The following is a 19667-nucleotide window of genomic DNA, read 5'->3' as shown; positions in this document are numbered from 1 at the left end:
TGACACAAGGCTGGGTGGGAGAGTGAGCTGTGAGGATGATGCAGAGATGCTTCAGTGTAATTTGGACAAGCTGAGTGAGTGGGCAAGTGCATGGCAGATGCAGTATAATGTGGATAAATGTGAGGTTATCCACTTTGGTAGCAAAGACAGGAAAGCAGATTATTATCTGAATGGCTATAAATTGAGAGTGGGGAATGTGCAACGAGACCTGAGTGTCCTCGTACACCAGTCACTGAAGGTAAGCATGCAGCAGGCGGTAAAGAAGGCAAATGATTTGTTGGCCCTCATAGCCAGAGGATTCGAGTACAGCAGCAGGGATGTCTTGCTGCAATTATACAGGGCCTTGGTGAGACCACACCTGGAACAGTTTTGGTCTCCTTATCTGAGGAAGGATATTCTTGCTATAGAGGGAGTGCAGCGAAGGTTTACCAGACACATTCCTGGGATGGCGGAACTGACAAATGAGGGGAGATTGAGTCAGTTAGGATTATATTCGCTGGAGTTCAGAAGGATGAGGGGGGAACTCATAGAAACCTCTAAAATTCTAACAGGACTAGACAGGGTAGACAGAGGAAGGATGTTCCTGATGGTGGGGGAGTCCAGAACCAGGGGTTACAGTCCGAAGATGTGGGATGGACCATTTAGGACAGAGATGAGGAGAAATTTCTTCACCCAGAGAGTGGTGAGCCTGTGGAATTCGCTACCACAGAAAGTAGTTGAGGCCAAAACATTGTATGTTTTCAAGAAGGAGTTAGATATAGCTCTTGGGGCAAAAGGGGTCAAAGGATATGGGGAGAAAGCGGGAGCAGGCTATTGAGTTGGATGATCAGCCATGATCATAATGAAAGGCGGAGCAGGATCGAAGGGCCGAATGGCCTACTCCTGCTCCTAGTTTCTATGTTCCCGACATACATCTATCTTGGCCAACTTTACACATGAATTTGGGAAAATAAATAAAATTTGGGAAATTGTTTTTTTCATGCTTGCAAATACATCCAGCATATTGAAGTCATTATTTCTTACCAATTCTACTAATGGTTATTATTACACATGGACAAAGAGCTCGTATGAATTCTTACGACAGTTAATTGCCTCTCTTTAAAAATATGATTTAAATGTCCACATTTGAGCCTGAATCTTGCACCATTGTCCCTGTATTCTTAACACTGAACCAATAGGATTTGTAGTATTGACTAATAGTGGTTATAAGATCTATTTTGAATTTCAGCAATACTGAATTTAATTTCATTTCTAAAAAAAGACAAAAGATTAATGATACGTTACATAATTTCCAAGAGTTCCAATCATCTATTCAAGGTCACAGGCATTCCTAATGACTGCCACAGTGCACCAAATTTGATCAGGAGAAACATTTGTCATGAGTCTGTACTTTTTTTGACTCATCATTAAGTCCTTTTTATTAATGCACCCGCCTGAGTTTCAGAAGCTGTTATGGGGTTTTCCAGGTTATTTTTAAGGATGGCAACTGTGAAGTGAAATCCAATTGACTCAGATGTTTAATGTTAAAATTTCTGATTGTTCTAAGATGAACCACAAGCCTAAAGGCATGTGTAAGCCCAAAGGCTGGCTGACAAATAAAGATTCTCCTTGTTTTGCTTCAGTTTGTTTTAATCCAATATTATGAACACAGCTATTAATCTGTCACATGGGGCTGCACTTCCACGACGTTGGGAAGATCCTTCGGACCTTTAAAAATGGCGGAAGGAAGCCAAATGTAAAGGTTTTGCTCCCATTTCCGACAGATCCAATTTATGCCAGCACAGGGAAGGGCCAGGGCGTGAATCACACAAGGGAAACCTGAAGTCAGCAAGGTAATTTGAACTTAGCACTGAGTTCAAACAGACCCCAGTTTGGTTGTTGAAAGTGCCTTAACCCACAGAATGGGAATCATGAATTGATGGAATAGATGCAAATGCTAAGTTTGTTCAAGTATTATGAACTGAAGTTTTAAAAAAAAATCCTGCTCTTTAAACATGAAAAAAATAAGCTGAAACTGTCAATGAAGAGTTTAAAAAAACCCTTCTACTGAGCTCCTTTGATTTACAGGCCATCTGGTGTAGCTTAGAAAAACATTTTCAGCTGGTCTTGTAGTTTCAATAGAGTTCTTTGTTTACATTTCCCCAAGGGCTGTTATTATGTCATTATGAGTGCTTGGTTGAGCTTCAAAAGCTGAAATTATCTCAGTAGGAAGTTCGGAGTTCACGGTTTGATTGACAGTTTAAAGAGGATATTACAGGATTAGCTGTCCTTGATGTGGAATCTGAATTGTTTTTATAAGAGATTAGCCACTTGAGATTTAAAAGCTTTGAATGGGTTTCTTGAATAGAAGTTCAAGGCACAAGTCAGGAGTGTGATGGAATACTCCTCAACACAGCTCCAAGAACACAAGAAGTTCGACACAATCCAGGAGAAAGCAGCCCGCTTGATTGGCGCCCCATCCACTACCTTCAACATTCACTCCCTCCACCACCATCGCACAGTGGCAGGAGTGTACACCATCTACAAGATGCACTGAAGCAACTCACCAAGGTTCCTTAGACAGCACCTTCCAACCCCATGATCTACCACCTAGAAGGGCCAGGGCAACAGACACATGAGAACACACCACCTGCAAGTTCCTCTTCAAGGCACACACCATCCTTCCATCACTGTTACTGGGTCAAAATCCTGGAACTCCCTTCCCACACCACATGGGCTGCAGCGGTTCAAGGCGCTGGCTCACAACCACTTTCTCAAGTGCAATTAGGAATGGGCATCAAATGCTGGCTCAGCCAGCGATGCCCACATCCTGTGAACAAATTAAGTTAAAAAAAAATGTTGCCACGTTTAACAATTCAATGGTTTGTTTTTGAACACCAGTTCTTAATATCGATGTTATTGTCACTTGGTTAATGTAGGACAGTTTGCATCTAACAGCTTGGAAACATACATATGCAGTCAAATAATAATTAAATTTTATCATCTTGATTTTCATTTTTCAGACTTTTCTTAGGGGTCATCATAAGAGTTGCTCTTAAGACTTGGTGGTACCAATTTTTTACCCGGAAGATTTCTTCACCTGGTATGTTTACTGATCTGGAAGTGTCAGCTATTAGGTACATTTGCACTATTTTTAACTGTAGTTAAGTTTTATTCGATTCATTTGGCATTCTATAAATTAAATTAAAGAGCATGGTTTAAACATTTTATGGTGTTCCAGGATTTATTCAGCAATTCCTATACTGCCCTTGTTGATATATCATACTAGAGATACATCTCAAACTCAGTTTTCAGTCATTAGGGCTGCATATCAACGTTTCAATTTTTTGCCTCTTCTCTAGTGAGATGATCAGATTACAGTGATTTGCCCTGATATTTCTCAAATCTGCACAGGTCTTCTTTATTCGCTCATAAGCATAAATTGAATTTGGCACCAACAATCCAATGATCTGAATCTAGTTCTTCAGTGTTGAGTTCACCATTTTCTAACTGAACCGTGCTGATGAGGTGATCTAATTCTGTTGAGATTCCATTAGGATCCTATTAGCTTCACATCCTGCTGGGGGAGTGTGCAAAATGGACTGGAAATGGGTGTGAATTACAAATCTTAAGAGTTTGTCACTCTCATTGGTAATAGCACTCTGGGAAGGATAGGAACTAATATTACCAGAGATTTTAAAAAATAGGATTTTAAAAAGTTAGTTAAATAAGGACAATATCACATCAAATCTTACATTTTTACATTTCTTTCTCAACTCTATTGTTTATTCAACTTATGCAGAATCTTTCAGCTAAGGGGTTAGGTGAATACTGTTACTGTACAGTTACCCAATGCACATCTTGGACTGTCACTACCTTCCAAGGTACAATATACCTCAAGGCCCAGCTAAGCATCAACTGAACCAAATATGTGGCTGACAGATGTACTTGATACTACATTAGTCACTGATCCTCTGAACGTTCCTCTTGCTGTGCCTAAGTTTTAAATATGCCATTTTACACGCCACTCGCCCTCCATACATCCTCTACATGTTCATGTAAAAACTCATTTCACTGTCTCCAGCTTATTCTCTCTCAGGATCTCTAAGCTGTGAAGCTCCTTTAACAAACAGTGAATCCACTCTTCAGTCTTCACCCCCATCTTCACAATCTCCCAGTTTTTACATAAACACTGCTTCTTGTTTTACCTCAAAAGAGAGCTTGTTTCTTCAGTCTGATCTCTAAATTTAAAAATATAAGGGCCACTATAGCACTCTTTCTACTTGTATTCAAAAAAGCTAATCCTTTCACTCACGTACAGGCAAAATACAGTAACTGATTATTTGAAAAACTATGCAAATATACCTTCTTCACCTGGTTCCAAACAAAATAGATTTTGCAAAGAATGTGATTGTTAATTGTATAAATCAAGGGTATACAGGCAATTCAGTTCAACGGACAATTACTTGAACACACATAGAGAGACATTTATTGACACTGGTGGTAGGTTGTAATGTTAGGAATTATCCATTTGTAATAAAATCAAAAAATGCTGGAAAAACTCAGGATTCGCAGCATCTGTGGAGAGAGAAACAGAGTTAACATTTCGAGTCCGTACAACTCTTCTTCAGAACTCTGAAAATTGCTTGTAAATTGCTTTTATCTTTCTGACCTTGTACAGTAAAATTTAATTTTGTTTGTTCAAAACCCGTAGGATCTTGTGGCTTTATTTTCTTAGCTAGTGTCTTGAATATCAAACTTTGTCTACTTTAAATAAAAATTTACTGGTCCTTAACTGGATCTTACCAAACATTTGGGGTTTGGTCCAGGTTCATAACAGTAAAGATTGACTTCTGATCTCCTCCTTCACCAACTGGCCCTCAGGAGCTTAACTGATGTTACTATATAAATAAAGCTACATTTTTCTTTACCCCCACACCCTGCCCAGCGTTTTGGAAATCAATACAATTAATTGCTCTATTTGAGTTTCATTGTCAAAAAATGTATCTCAGTTTATCTGTTAGTGATTGGACATTGAATTAGTTTATTCATTCATGCTCTATGCTAATCAGTTGTAATTTGCAGTGCTCTATAACTTCTAACTAGCACAATGTATCTGAAAGCCACCAGCTTAACACAATTGATACCCTTTCTCAAATACGCAAGAATGTACATGAATAAAATTAACCATTACAAATTTCATGGGATTGCACAAGATATGTTTGGACTCTATTACCTCTCAGTCCCATGAGAGTAGACCTAGGAGAAATATAGGTTGATACTTTCAACAAATCACAGTAAATTTTTCCTAGTACACAGGGTCCTCAACATCTGGAATAAACTTTCAGATAGTGGAGACAAATGCAACTAGAAATTACTGTGACCTTATGTCAAGATCTCTTTGGATATATGAGACAAGGTGAGTTGAATGGCCTTCCCTTCATCCATAGCTATCTTGCGATCTTGAGTACATTTTTACTACCCAATATCTAGTTAAACAAGTGTCACCTAAGGGATGTGAACATAGGCCTCTTGTGTCTACTGGATACTGGGCTGCCACATGTTTTCTCCTGTATTTACGAAAGGCAAACTATGAAAACACTTTAGTGTGACAAGGCTGATTGTAAAATTGCAAATTGTCTTAAAGATAAAGGAAACAAACAATATATCTTTCTAGTGCTATATATCTATTCCCTGTCGCTTCCTGTACCATGAAAAATAAGAAAAATAAGCAATTTAGCATTAGGCAGAACTCAATTTCAAGTTACTTGTGTTTGAGTTCAGGTCAGAAATAATCTAGTTTCACTCTGCCATTCTCATAATCTCCGTATATCTATGACTGACTCAAGAATGATTTCTCCTCTCTCCACAGAGACTAGCAATCGGGCTTTCCGCTTCGGTTCCCATTACCTCTAGCACATTTTTATTTGCCAATGCAGTCTTGAAGAGTAACCATATCATAACTGATTGTTTGCCCTTTTGGAGTGAATCAAGGTGGCATATCAATACAACACTTGGTCACAATTTCCACAGATATAAATCCTTTCCACTTTGACAGTTTCCCAGCAGTTTTTTTTTTAAGGGAAAGCATTAGATAACTCATCAACAAGCTCCTGAAAATATTTTTTGTACTCTTAGCACTTCCATAAATGCAGGCAACATCATTAGACATAAATATTGCCTTTGTTCAACTGCATTAGAACATTTCAATAGTTCAAGGAACACAGATATACAGCACAGAAACAGGTCATTCTGCCCAAAAATGCAGAACTTGCATCGAAAGCCCTCAAAATGTCCTGCATATTCTTGTGTTACAGGCACCATTTTACATATTTTAAAAAGGCAGAAAACGTGCGCAGGTTTATGTTCGACTTTGCAACTGGTATTCAGATACTGATAGGATGTTTAGGTTGCCTTTTGTGGTCTGTGCGCTAGGGAAGGGGGAAACAATAAAAGTTAGCTGGGGTTCTCACTCCTGGTAAGGTTTGCTGAATGATTTTACATTTGACAATCAGATGAGAACAGGATTGGGCTTAGTTGTTCTTCCCTCCAAAGTCAAATGGCCTGCTGACACACTGCCAGGCCACATGAAGAATAGCTTTTTGGGCAAAATATCAGGCAGCTTTTGTCAGTGCCCTTAGATCTGGTACTCAAACAAGAATCAACTGGAGAACAGGAAGGAAAACCAAGAAGTTACCAAGAAAACCAAGAAGTTCCCAAGTCCTCTATTTGTTAAAACATTGGGCTTGCTACAACAATCGGGAGGCAGTGGCATAGTGGTATTGTCACTGGACCACTGACTCCAGAGACCCAGTGTAATGCTCTGGGGCCTGGGTTCGAATCCCACCACGGCAGATGGTGAAATTTGAATTCAATAAAAATCTGGAATTAAAAGTCTAATGATGACCATGAAAACATTGCTGATTGTCATAAAATCCCATCTGGTTCACTAATGTCCTTTAAGGAAGGAAATCTGCCATTCTTACCTGGACTGGCCTACATGTGACTCCAGATCCACAACAATGTGGTTGACTCTTAAAAACGCCCTCTGAATGATGGCCCAGTGATGCCCACATCCCATGAATTAAAAAAAGCTACTTCTCACTGAAACCAGAGAGACTGGTCAATTGAGAAGTTATAGTTTCAAAGACAATTCTCATGAAACTATGAAAACAACACACTTGATCAAAGCTATCGTTACAGCTCCTTGAAGAACAGTGGCCAGTTTAGGTAAAGTCATTTTAAAACTCTGGTCAATTAATTAGATAGTTCTAACTCCATAAAATGTTTGCCCTCAATATTAAAACATCTATATCTTAGACCTCCATATGGCCTGTACATAAAGAAGGAAATCAAAAGTTATTTACCAAGGGACAGTCAACTTGCCCGATGCAGGGAGGAAGGCTTACAACTTGTGCAGCACAGTTGCTTTAAAAAACCCAAAATAAAACACTCATATCAAGCAAATATCAAGTTTTTGCTCAACCCGCATTTCAAGCAAGATGATTTAAAATACACCAGGGCTAATGTTAACTCTTAGCAAAATGCTACACAAGCCTTCAAACGTAGCTGGAAAAACTCAAGAAATCTATTTTTGGCTCAACATTGTAATGACAAACAAAGCAGACCGGGGAGCTGCTTTGTTTTTACACTCACCAATCCAATCTGGAAAGCTAATTGGCAAGAACAATTCCCCATTCCCAACTGTTTAGGATGCTAAACATGTAAAAAAAACTGAATATATCGACACATTTGATTTTCTGGACAAACTTGTTCATTTGATATCAAGGGCAATTCCAGTTATACAATCATTATTTCCTACAGCTCTCAAAACTAAAGTTCATGCTCCTTAAAAAAAGTTTATTGTGAAATAGAGTATTGTTGGAGATAAGAACCACACATTAAACCTTACATATGCATAATAATTTGGCTATTTCAAGAATAACACCAGTTATGAGCACGTACTGCATAGGAGAGACACACAATTCAGGTTGTCAAATCTCATTAAGATGTTAGGGTCAAAAGCTTTTCATTAAAATATAATTGAAACCGCTGACAGTAAACAAGCAGTTTCATAGGAAAGAAAAATTACAGAAGCTTCATCTTTTAATTACGGAAGATTTACATTCCAGAAAACTGAATTCCCCTTACAGAATTAAAAACAGGAAATTTAACAGTAAATTTATGAAAGCATTAATCTTCACCTGTCTGTGTTATGGTCCCACTTAGTTCAGTAACACCCGACTCAATTCTCTGCAGATGCTTCTTATCTTCTTTGCTGGCCACTAGAAGAGGCAGAATATATCTCTGGAAGAACAAAAAAAAATTCAAAAAAGATTAACAAAGAAAATATTTAGTGCATTCACTTCCTTCAGCATCAGCACACCGTGGCTGCGTGTATACCGTCTACAAGATGCACTGCAGCAACTCATCAAGGCTCCTACAACAGCACCTTCTAAACTCCTCTACCAGCTAGAAGGTCAAGGGCAGCAGGCACATGGGAACACCACCACCTGCAAGTTCGCCTCCAAGACACAGTGGAAGTATATTGCCATTCCTTCAATGTCACTGGGTCAAATCCTGGAATGCTGTCTCTTTAACAGCATTGTGGGTATACCTACACCACATGGGCTGCAAAAGTTCAAGGTGGCTCATCACCACCTTCTCGAGGGCAATTAAGGGTGGGAAATAAATGCTGGCCTTGCCAGGGACACCCATATCATAAGACCATAAGACATAGATGCAGAAATTAGGCCATTCGGCCCATCGAGTCTGCTCCGCCATTCAATCATGGCTGATAAGTTTCTCAATCCCATTCTCCCGACTTCTCCCCATAACCTTTGATCCCCTTACCAATCAAGAACCTATCTATCTCGGTCTTAAATACACTCAATGACCTGGCCTCCACAGCCTTCTGTGGCAATGAATTCCAGAGATTCACCACTCTGGCTAAAGAAGTTTCTCCTCATCTCTGTTCTAAAAGGTCTTCCCTTTACTCTGAGGCTGTGCCCTCGGGTCCTAGTCTCTCCTACTAATGGAAACATCTTCCCCACATCCACTCTATCCAGGCCTTTCAGTATTCTGTAATTTTCAATCAGATCCCCCCTCATCCTTCTAAACTCCATCAAGTATAGACCCAGAGTCCTCAAACGTTCCTCAAATGTAAAGCCTTTCATTCTTTTCTCGTGAACCTCCTCTGGACCCTCTCCAGGGCCAGCACATCCTTCCTGAGATACGGGGCCCAAAATTGCTCACAATAGTCTAAATGTGGTCTGACCAGAGCCTTTTAAAGCCTCAGCATCACATCCCTGCTTTTATATTCTAGTCCTCTCAAAATAAATGCCAACATTGCATTTGCCTTCCTAACTACCGACGTAACCTGCAAATCCCATAAGCAACTTAAACAAAAGGACTGAAATACATCATTTAATGGATTTGGTAAATTCTCGCTCATATACTTCATAACTTCTCATCATCACCACATTCCTTTACAAAGAAAGGTTTCTATTACAGTTTGGTGCTGCATGACCACGTCATGTCTTCCCTCTTTGTTCCACACTGAGTTAGCACTCTGTCTCAGAACTTATAATTACATGCTTCCAAAATCAGATCTGTTACAGCAGAGGAAGATACAAGGCCAGGAAAGAGAGTAGGGCAACGGGATTATTTGGATTGCTCCAGCACAGACACATTGGGCCTCCTTCAGTGCTGTACACCTCTATGGTGTCAAGTTAAACCTCCAAAAGATATGATTTCTTGCCACAATGCAAAGTTTTCCACGTTGCACATGACTTTGACTACCTACGTATCTGTCTATAATCTATTATAAAATCAGTATGCACAGTTTTGTTGAACTTCCTTGTGACGTTTCAGGAAAGGCAGCGCTTCTGAGTCAGAGCTCATGGGCTTAATCCCAACTCCAGAGACTTGAGCACATAATCCAGACCAACACTTCAGTGCATTACTGAGGAAGTGCTGCACTGTTGGATGTGCCATCTTTAGGACAAGACATTAAACCCTGTCTGCCTTATCAGGCGAGTGTAAAAGATTGGTGGTACTATCTGAACAACAACAGGGGAGTTTCTCCTGGTGTCTGGTACAACGTTTATCCTTCAATCAACATCACTAAAACAGATCAACTGGTTATTCCAAAGCAATCTAGAATTTATTTTCTCACTGCTGTATGTGGGACCTGCTCTGTGGAAATTGGTTGCTGTCTTTCCCAAGATTAACTATGTTTCAAAAAGTACTTAATTGGCTGTAAAGTGCACTGGGAAGTCCTGAGACAGTGAAAGGCAAGATCTTTCTCTTTCTTGGGTACAAGTTTCTTATATTCAAAGTCTTGCAGAATGAATTAACTGATATTCAAATTCTTCCAGCTAACTTGGCTGAGCTCAACAGAATTTCTTCCTGCAAGTTGGCTGGGAAGCAAATTCATTAACATTGAATCAGATTGAGCAATTGTGTAATTTGGTCACGTGCACATTCCTTAGCAGAGAGAGGTGAGCTGATCAAATTGCTCAAACCACTTCTCCAAAAAAAAAATTTCCTAACATTCCCCACCTTCATCCCATCCAACCAACTAGAGTAAAAAGAATGCTTGAATAATACCATTAAACATTTCATATTTCACAATAACTTAGCATTCTTATATGCTTTAGTGCTTTCATTGTTGTTCTTAACTTGAAGATCTCAGCTTCAGCTCGTTCTTGATATTTTTCTGCAATGGTAGATCTCGCACTACACATGTACTGTATGCAATTATTTGAAGTTATAGGCCAAATCTCAAATTAAACTAGCAGAATGTTTTTTAAAAAGTAACAGGGTGTCTGTGTGTCTATAGGAGAGAGATTGAGGATAAAACACAGAAAAGGGGCAAGACCATTTCAAACAGAAGTTCTGTCGAAGGGTCATGAGGGCTCGAAACATCAACTCTTTTCTTCTCCGCCGATGCTGCCAGACCTGCTGAGTTTTTCCAGGTAATTCTGTTTTTGTTTTGGATTTCCAGCATCCGCAGTTTTTTTGTTTTTATCAAACGGAAGAGTGCTGTTTGTGCACCTGTCCTTGCCAATATTTATCCCTGCCTTACTAAAGCAAATTATCTGGTCACCACACACCTGAAATTGCTTTAATCTTTAATACCAAAACAAGTTATTAGTGGAAAGCCAAATTGCATATTTTTATATAGCAGCATTTCAGTTAATGTGCTTCTGAAAATGATTCTAATGCAACTTGGATGAAGAAGTTAAGATGAAAACTCTCTTCCTGTGCTGCTAAACCTATGATCTCTCACACAACCCCATGCTGCCAAATCTCAAGATCCCACCATAGTTTTAGCAAATTGTACGACACTCTTCCCTTGGCGCTATCAAAGCCACGAACACCACCCTAGCCCACAACTGCTGCTAAACACCATCTACCTCAAACGTGGCCTCTGCACCATCTTGCTATAGCTTTAAAATGGCAAAAAAAATTAAATAACACAGGTAGAGGGATAAATAATAATAATCAAGGCCACTGGTTTGCAGTTTTTATGGAAGAATGAACAAAGTCAGTGAATTGGGTCTTCAAAACGCCAGTAAAAATCTCAGGATACCAGTCAATAAAAATGGAATTTGACGTATCCAATCACTGTAAATCAGTGGTCCCTGATAAACTATTTGCACTACATGGTGTAATACTCCTATTATTATAAAACAAAGTTAATTCTCAATGAGTAAAACCACAGGACATCCACTAGCCTGTATTAAAAACTCTTATGTCTGGTGTGTACATCTGTCACACATCACACTAAGTATTAAGTGTTAAAATCTAGGAGTTACAAGCACACGTCAATCTATAATATTTCTTGAACAGTTAGCTTTGGGATAAACCTTCAGGGATATTGCTGAACAATGCCTTTTAATGGGCAGGCCAGATTAAACACAGCCCCAATCCAATATCTTAAGCACCCAAATCAAGCTCCATCCCATTTACAAATTACGTCATGGGAGCTCAGTCAGTCTTCTTTCACAAAACAAGAATCAGCATTGAGGTTAAATATTTAAAGAAATACTTTCTGCAAAGTCCTTATAAATTCTTCAACCATCTGAAAAATGGTAATTTCTTACAGTATGTCCGCAGCAAATTAAGGTACTCAATAATTCAGTGAGGGGAAAACAGTCATTTGATAACTTAAGGTTCACATTCATGCCATTAGCAAACCTCCAGTCCTCTCACATTTCCATGGCTAAACCACTAATCCTTGTTATCCATCACCTCCTTTGTTGGAAAAATGAAAATCTTTTAACATTTTTTCAAAGATAATTTCTTCATATACCTTCCAAATCCAACAGGTAAAATCTCTTCGATTGCCCCATTGTCAGTCTTTTAGTCTTGCGATGTTCTTGCCCTCATTATCTGCTTTCACCTCAAATGGGTTTCTACTTTTCACCAATTTAGAATTTTGCACCAACTAATCCCAATTAATCTAAATCATTACTACCTGATTTACTTAGTCTTCTCCTTTACTGTCTTCAACCTTGGAGCTGCCCTGCGCTATTGGCTTTTGTCCATGTTTTGTTTCTCCTTTGTAATTTTAGTAAGGGGATTTGCCAATTTCACCAAACTGCTTTCTCCTTATTCCTAAGATTAATGTTACATTAGTCAGTGTTCAGTAAGCTGTATATAACAGAAGATTGGTGAATAAACAGTTTAAGCACAACAATGGATTTTCATATTAGCCTTTGCCATCCTGATCTTGGGTTTGAATTCAGCACAACTAATGGGAGTTGCAAATGCTCCATGTGAAATGGTTGCACACAATATTAATAAAGGACCACATTGGGCACAAACATCACCAACTATAATTCAACACAAATTGCCAGTCTCTCAACAAGATGGAAAATAATTATATTCTTGTAGTAGGGAAGCTGTTCTGGTTGGATGAGTGAACACTGATGGGGTACTGTTGAGGGTGCACTAATTTTGTCAGCACTGGAAAATAATTATCCAATCCCTAACAAACCACAGCGAGTAATGAGTGGAAGAAACCCAATAAACTGCTAGTTTTGATCCTCTTCCTGATTGAATCATGGCTCCCTGTTACAGTGACTTTGGTTTGTTGCATAACAGAGGACCTGTAAGTATCTTTTGAATTATCAGTTCATTGGGAAAATAACAGATAATGATAATGGTGCTGTTGCTTACATGATTATTTCAAAAAATAATTTAGAAAAAGGAAAAAGGCCATTAGACCCATATCTATTTCTTTGGGCTTAAACCAACTAAGCTTACCTCTTCCTCATTTTAATCATCAGTTCCTTCTCTGTCCTGAAACGCATCAAATTGTACTGCCTGTTTCAATTTTCTGCCCTCACAACCTTTTCCACTGAGGACTGGATGAACAAGGGTCCTTCTGGTCTTTGTCACTCACTTAACTTCCACTCCATGCCTGAATTACCCGCAGGAGTCTATTCTCATTGGAGGGATCAGGCTGGTTTCACATCGCAAGGAAGGCTAGAATACATATACTTCCCATTAGCATTCCCTGACTCTTGCCGTGAGAGCAAGGAGTGAAGAGCAATAGGTGCAGCACAAAGGTATGTCAGTTGCCTGGATAGAGGTTTGATGCCCACTGAATGAGGAGGTCAAAGAGCAGTATACAGAATATGATACATTAGGTTGCCAGGACACAATGTTGAACATAAGAGCAACAGGGAAATACACTAACAGGCACAGCTGAGGGGCAGGTGGTTCATATAATTAGAACTTATTCAGTAAGACATTTTTGCTTTGCACCAAGCACTCTAACCACTGAAGGACATTAGTCGCATTTCACTGGAAACCAAATGTCGGCTAATCTCACCCACTAATTTCTCCCAGGTTTTTAAATTGGTTTTAGTTATTTTGCTTACGGTTTACATATAGAGTGCCAAAAGCAGGTATGATTCAAGGAGGGCAGAACGGGATGGTCCCAAGATACCAACATCACGGGAATCTTATCTTTGTACAAACTTAACAAGTTGAATAAGTTTAGTGCCACTGACTGTGTGAAAGGTCATGAGGATCAAAAATGGGACATTTAGACGTCACACTGATGCAACAAGGGAGGCTCTTGGTTGAGGTCATCACTATCCACGCATTCTAGTCTGGGATCTTTTGTGATAGCACTGGGTGCATCAGGAACATAATTCTGCACCCTTTCAAGTACAACTCCACACATGAAAAAGTGTAAAGCTGCAGCACATGTAGCTTCTATTTTTACTTGGTTTGAAATCCAGGCTATCAGATCAAATGAAGCAGATCATCTTGAAGTGGAAGCATCTGCAACAAACTATTAATGGCACTTTTAAATTTTATTATTTGCTTTCCATACTTTGTTTCTATGGAGAAACATCCAGAACAAATTTTCTCATTATTATGCAGCGTAAAGCTGATTATGATATAAGCTGCAATAAAACATTTTGAATGCAGGTTAAGTAACTCTTAATGTAACTTAATCAATGGGCCCACTGCAGTGAAACAGCTCGTAGCAGAACCAAGAACGTATAAAAATCCTTTATTTTTGTTTGGGTGCAGTTAGACCCTCAGAACCATTTGTTGTTATTTGTGGCAACATCTTTCACTGCTTTTCCTCTTGGGTTTAACGTAGACATCACTTACACAGAAGTAGGGTATGATTTTTTTCCAGCTATATAGTTTGAGAGGTTCCAATACCTAATGATCAAACAAATGCTTACCTCACAACAACAAAAACAACTTGCATTTATAGAGTGTTTTCACATCGCAGAAAATCCCAAGGCATTGTCCAGGAGCATTAGCAAACAAAAGCTGACACTAATTTTAAGGTGGTATGACGATAGGCAATCCACCCCACTTTCCTTTGCCATTTTGCAGGCCCCCAACCCCCAGCCCAACCCTAGAGGACTAGTAAAATCCAGCACAGGGTGTCACTTAAGCGGTGCCTAAAGTTGAAAAATATTGAATAATGCAAAAATTATTTGTTTCAGTTAAAAGGAATACAGTGGATGTTAGTAGACAATTCGTTAATCTTGCAGTTTATATCTATTCAGCCATTAGGAACATCAGCTTTATTAAATAGTTTCTCGATGCCTTCATAGCCCACATGCTCATTGGTAAGTAATGTCTCATGCTGCTTTGAAGTTTATTTTTCTTTCATATTTAACTAGTTAAAAATAAATCTACATTGCACATGTGCAACAGCAATGACAAAGTAACATTGTCACACAACAGATGTACAGAATGTAAAGATTACAATCCAAGGGAAACCAAAGTTACAGGATTCAGTGTCTGAGACATTAGTAAGACTGGCAGACAATCCCTTGACTGGTACCTGAAATGATTTCCACATTGGAACTGTACTCATTTCATGGAAGTAGGGTAACAGCAGGCTACGTTCTGACAACAGGCGATGCACACAGTAACCCAAATGCTCTAACCTAGTCAACTAAATAGAAACTTTGTGGGAGAGATAAGAAGCAAAACGCATGCATTATACCTTTAGCATTCTAAAATGAGCTTAAATTGCAACCTATCAAGTTGTAGAGAAGGATAAAATCCTAAAATTCTGCAATCATTTAATCATGGAAAAGCCAATAGTTCAGATACACATCTTATATTTCTGAAGCCCCAGGTGAAGAACTAGTTGCTTCATTTGATATTATAGCAATTTTGCCAGATCTCTGTGTAATTCAGCAAAACCTTAACTCGCCAGACCTCAACACCAACCAAACTCATTGGAATCATAGTGAATGAGAAGCTTTTCATAGAGCAACAGCCTGCTTTCCAATTACCAGTTACCTTGTGATGCCTTCAGGTTCACAGATCATAAATACAAAAATGCTTAATATTCAAAACGAAGACCGAAGGATAGCCTTGTAACCAAACAACAAGAGAGATATAGCTGTGCTGTCAGTCCAGTACAAAGTCATAATAACAACAGGAATGAAAGGCATCTGCATTTACACAAGAACTGAATGCAAACCTCTGCAACAAACCAATAAAAGCAAAAGTAGCCTAACGGAATAGCGACTATACAGGCTTCTGATTCAGCCCCACCTCCAAAAAAAATATTCCATGGAAGAACATCCCCCACCAAGTGCAGTAATCAGAAAATTGCCTTTTTTGGTTTCAACTAAACAATTCTGCACAAAGGCAGCTTGGGGAGCATCAGCGGTTGGCAGGAGGGCAACATTTAATATTTTACTGGTCCCTTTTGTTGCATTTTGGCATTGAGTTACTTAAATTGGGATTCAGTAATAGACCCTAATAATTTACGATCACTCTCTTCATTATAATCATCTATTTGATGATCAACAATCTGTTATGGTTATTATGGAACTTTGTGCTTTAAGTATGGGCAATGTGATCATTGGTCATTTTACAAAATCCTACAACTGTTCTACTTCATGTGAAAGATGCTAAACTAGCATTAATGAAAACAACTGGAGAGTGAGAAATGGCTATATTTACAATCTGATGAGCATTTTTTGTACGAGCAGGGCTATTTTGACATTGCTCATTCCGAGCTCGAACAGTGCCATGAGGAAAATGTGACACAAAGTGCATTCATAATTTCCACGTGGCAACGTACAAATAAAGTGACATCTGAAGCAACCAACTTCAAAAGTAAACAGTGAAATCCAATTAGCTGCAATTTAATTTGGTGTGCACTTGATACATTTAATGGCAACTCTAAACCACTGCAAAAGTTAAGACCACCTGAACTCTGCTTATATAAAATCAAGCTACATGTAAACATCTGCTTAGATGTATTACAGGACATAAAGTACTGGAACCTTTTTGCATCATACTCTTGGTACAGGCTAGGAGTGCGTATCAGGAATTCTGCAACCCCTCAGCACATGAATTTACAACCATTAATTCTGGAAACTCATGGAGTGAGGATACAGGATTTTATGATATGAACTCCAAGTCTGCGCTCCGAGCATTGAAATGGAAAATCCCAGTCACCAGCTTCTTTGGGGCCTTCTCTTAGTTCATTTATTTACAAAGAATAATGCAGTTAGGTCTTTCTACACAATATATTTTTGCATGGCCCAATGCAACATCAGTCAATTGTACTCAACCGCCATATACCTTAAAAAAAGAAAACCAGAAAATAATCCCTAAATATTCAGTATATAATAAGAATGTGCAATCTATTGTTTTCTTATGGACTTTATTATCAGATGCCCTTTACTATAAAGTAAAGCTGGATTTTTCTTTTCTCAAAAAGAGGGGTTAAATGAGCATCAAGCTTGGCATTCAATACAGTGGGGAGAAAACAGGTCAGTATAGCAAGTAGCTGAACATCTTAAAATAATTGTTTTTTGCTTAATCAGCTTTAAAAAAAAGTCTTGCTGGATTCCTTTGTTTCCAATTATACCTAATGCAGTCATGAAGGGCATGCTGTCACAAGACAAGGATGTTTGTTGTACTACTCGACTGCAACCAAAATAAAAATTGAAGTGACTCCAGAAATGGATAACAAAGCTACTCAAAAAACAATCTAGTATCAAACAGCACAAATTACACAATAAATCGTTAGAAAAAGTTTTAAGCAGTTCCAAGTGAATACAGGTTTGTACCTGGTCTGCCTACAATAACACAAGGCACTTTGAAACAAAGGTGACTCTTGACACAAAAGCACCAGAAAGTGTCACAGTCAACAGGGTTTACTAGAGTGGTTCCAAGTATCATTACACAGTGTACATTAACAACCACTTGTATTGCATGTCTATGATTGCCTACTTGCCAGCTGTTTCTAGTTGACTTTTCTATCACAACACTTTTAGCAAGTTAATACTCGGCTTTGAAGCATGTAGTGACACACATCCCCCCATATGAGGTTTCTAGATGCTGCCATCTTTGGCTAAATTTTCCCAGGTTTCTTGATTTGTGTCACATTTCTTAAGCCTTTATTTCAGGTCATCCCATGAAATTTACCTCTGATCCTCTAGCATCCTCCCCAAGTTTCTGGATAAAGGTCACATTCCTTACAACGTTATTTGAGGCTATCCCTGAAAGGTTTCTTCTGAACCCCCAACCATGCTTTCTGCTGTCATCAGCTGGGTGTAGAAAATGGTGAAAAGAAATTGCTCATCTGATGTACAGAAAACACATACAGTCTACTGTAGCTGCAATTGCAGACCGATGACATTGATGCTAATCATGCTGGCAGGCTGATTAGTCTGATTTGGCACTTCATTTTTTGTGACATTGTATTCGCCTTTTTGTGAAACTGTTCTAGCTACTGCACATGCCTAACAATACCAAATTGGTGACATTCAAAATGTCATATCAGAATTAACAACCTCAAGTACCTATCACATTTTTACTGAGGGAGCGGTATAAATCTCAATAAATACTTTAGTTTTCAAAATATGGCAATATGGGGACTGGTTCGTGCAACAGGTTAGAACACTTTTGCTCTCAGCTGTGGAACTCAGATGATAATCTGACCTAGTTATCTAGGATGAATGTCTATGTCTTTTGTCATTTATAAAAGAACATCGGCAAACACAGAAGGGGGGAGGAGGTGAGGGGGGGTGGAATTGGGGGGGAGAGAAGTGGGGGAAAGGGGGGGGAGGGGGAGGGGGAGGAGGGAGAGGGGAGGGGAGGGCGGGGGGAGGGCAGGGGAAGGGGAGGAGGAGGGCAGGGGGAGAGGAGGGGGAGGGGAGGGGGAGGGGAGGGGTAGGGCAGGGGAAGGGGCGGCAGGAGAGTAGGGGACAGTGGGGTTGGGTGGGGAGGTGGAGAGGAACACACATAACAAGACCCAGGAGTGCAAAGATGCAAGAGAGATACAGGGTGGGCCAGGGGAACTGGACAGTCAGGCAAGAGATGATGACAACGAGAATGAAAATTAAGGCACACAGACTGCATCAAACATGTGCACAAAGCTTTATGAGGGAAAAAGTCTTAATTAGAAAAAAAAAGAAAATGAGAACAAAATTGAAGGAATGTCAGGACAATGTGCCTGCAAAGACATCAATGAAAAATTAGCAAAAATGAGATGGATAACAGGGAAACTAAAAAAGGGAAAATGAGAGAACTGGAGAGAAGACTAGAAAGAGTTTTAACAAGAGACAGGAAACAGAGAAAGTGAACCAACATGTGAGATAGGGGAAAAGGCTAAAATAGAAGGCAAAAAAGGATGCAAAAATTAAGAACAACAAAGATGACAGAGAGATAAAGAGAGAAAACAATACTTGAGCAAACTTATGACATTATTATAATATTTTTGCGCCTGATTATTTCAAAGTTCTGAGTTAGTGAGACATCCAGGCTGAAAATATTGAATTCCTGGTTAAGACCTCCAAAGCATCTAATTAAAATAACTGACAATCAAACACAATGATTTAATAATGAACATTCCAGTGCATTTTCATGATGGAATTTGAGACAAAGCTGGGAAAAAAAGCACACAATACAGTTTGAGGACCCCAGTGCCAATGAAGCATAAACTGAAACACTCAATATAATTATGTAAGTAAATAGGAGCTAAATATGAGCCAATAGTAGAAGTACTCCTTGTGCTGTGCTGCTATTGGTTGGATCTTTCAATTTTAGGAATGTTGGGTTCCAAAATGCATTCATGCTTCTTTTCCCAGTCATTTTGTGATTACAATAATTTACTAAATAATTAGAAATACTGTGCTGTTGGGTTAGAGTTTGGTAAACACAAA

The 19667-nt window shown here is 39.1% G+C and overlaps 1 protein-coding gene across 2 annotated transcripts in view; it reads right to left on the bottom strand.

The window, feature by feature from the left end:
• pex14 (peroxisomal biogenesis factor 14) overlaps positions 1 to 19667 on the bottom strand; it is a 195791-nt gene that overhangs the window by 40082 nt on the left and 136042 nt on the right. For both annotated transcript variants that reach the window (XM_041206601.1, XM_041206602.1), the window contains one exon: positions 8184 to 8286. In XM_041206601.1, coding sequence (XP_041062535.1) covers positions 8184 to 8286 — 103 coding nt within the window. The remainder of the gene's footprint in view (positions 1 to 8183; positions 8287 to 19667) is intronic.

The sequence above is a fragment of the Carcharodon carcharias genome, chromosome 15 (genome assembly GCF_017639515.1).
Source record: "Carcharodon carcharias isolate sCarCar2 chromosome 15, sCarCar2.pri, whole genome shotgun sequence".
NCBI classification, from domain to species: Eukaryota; Metazoa; Chordata; class Chondrichthyes; order Lamniformes; family Lamnidae; genus Carcharodon; species Carcharodon carcharias.
This window is presented reverse-complemented; position numbering and strand designations above follow the sequence as displayed.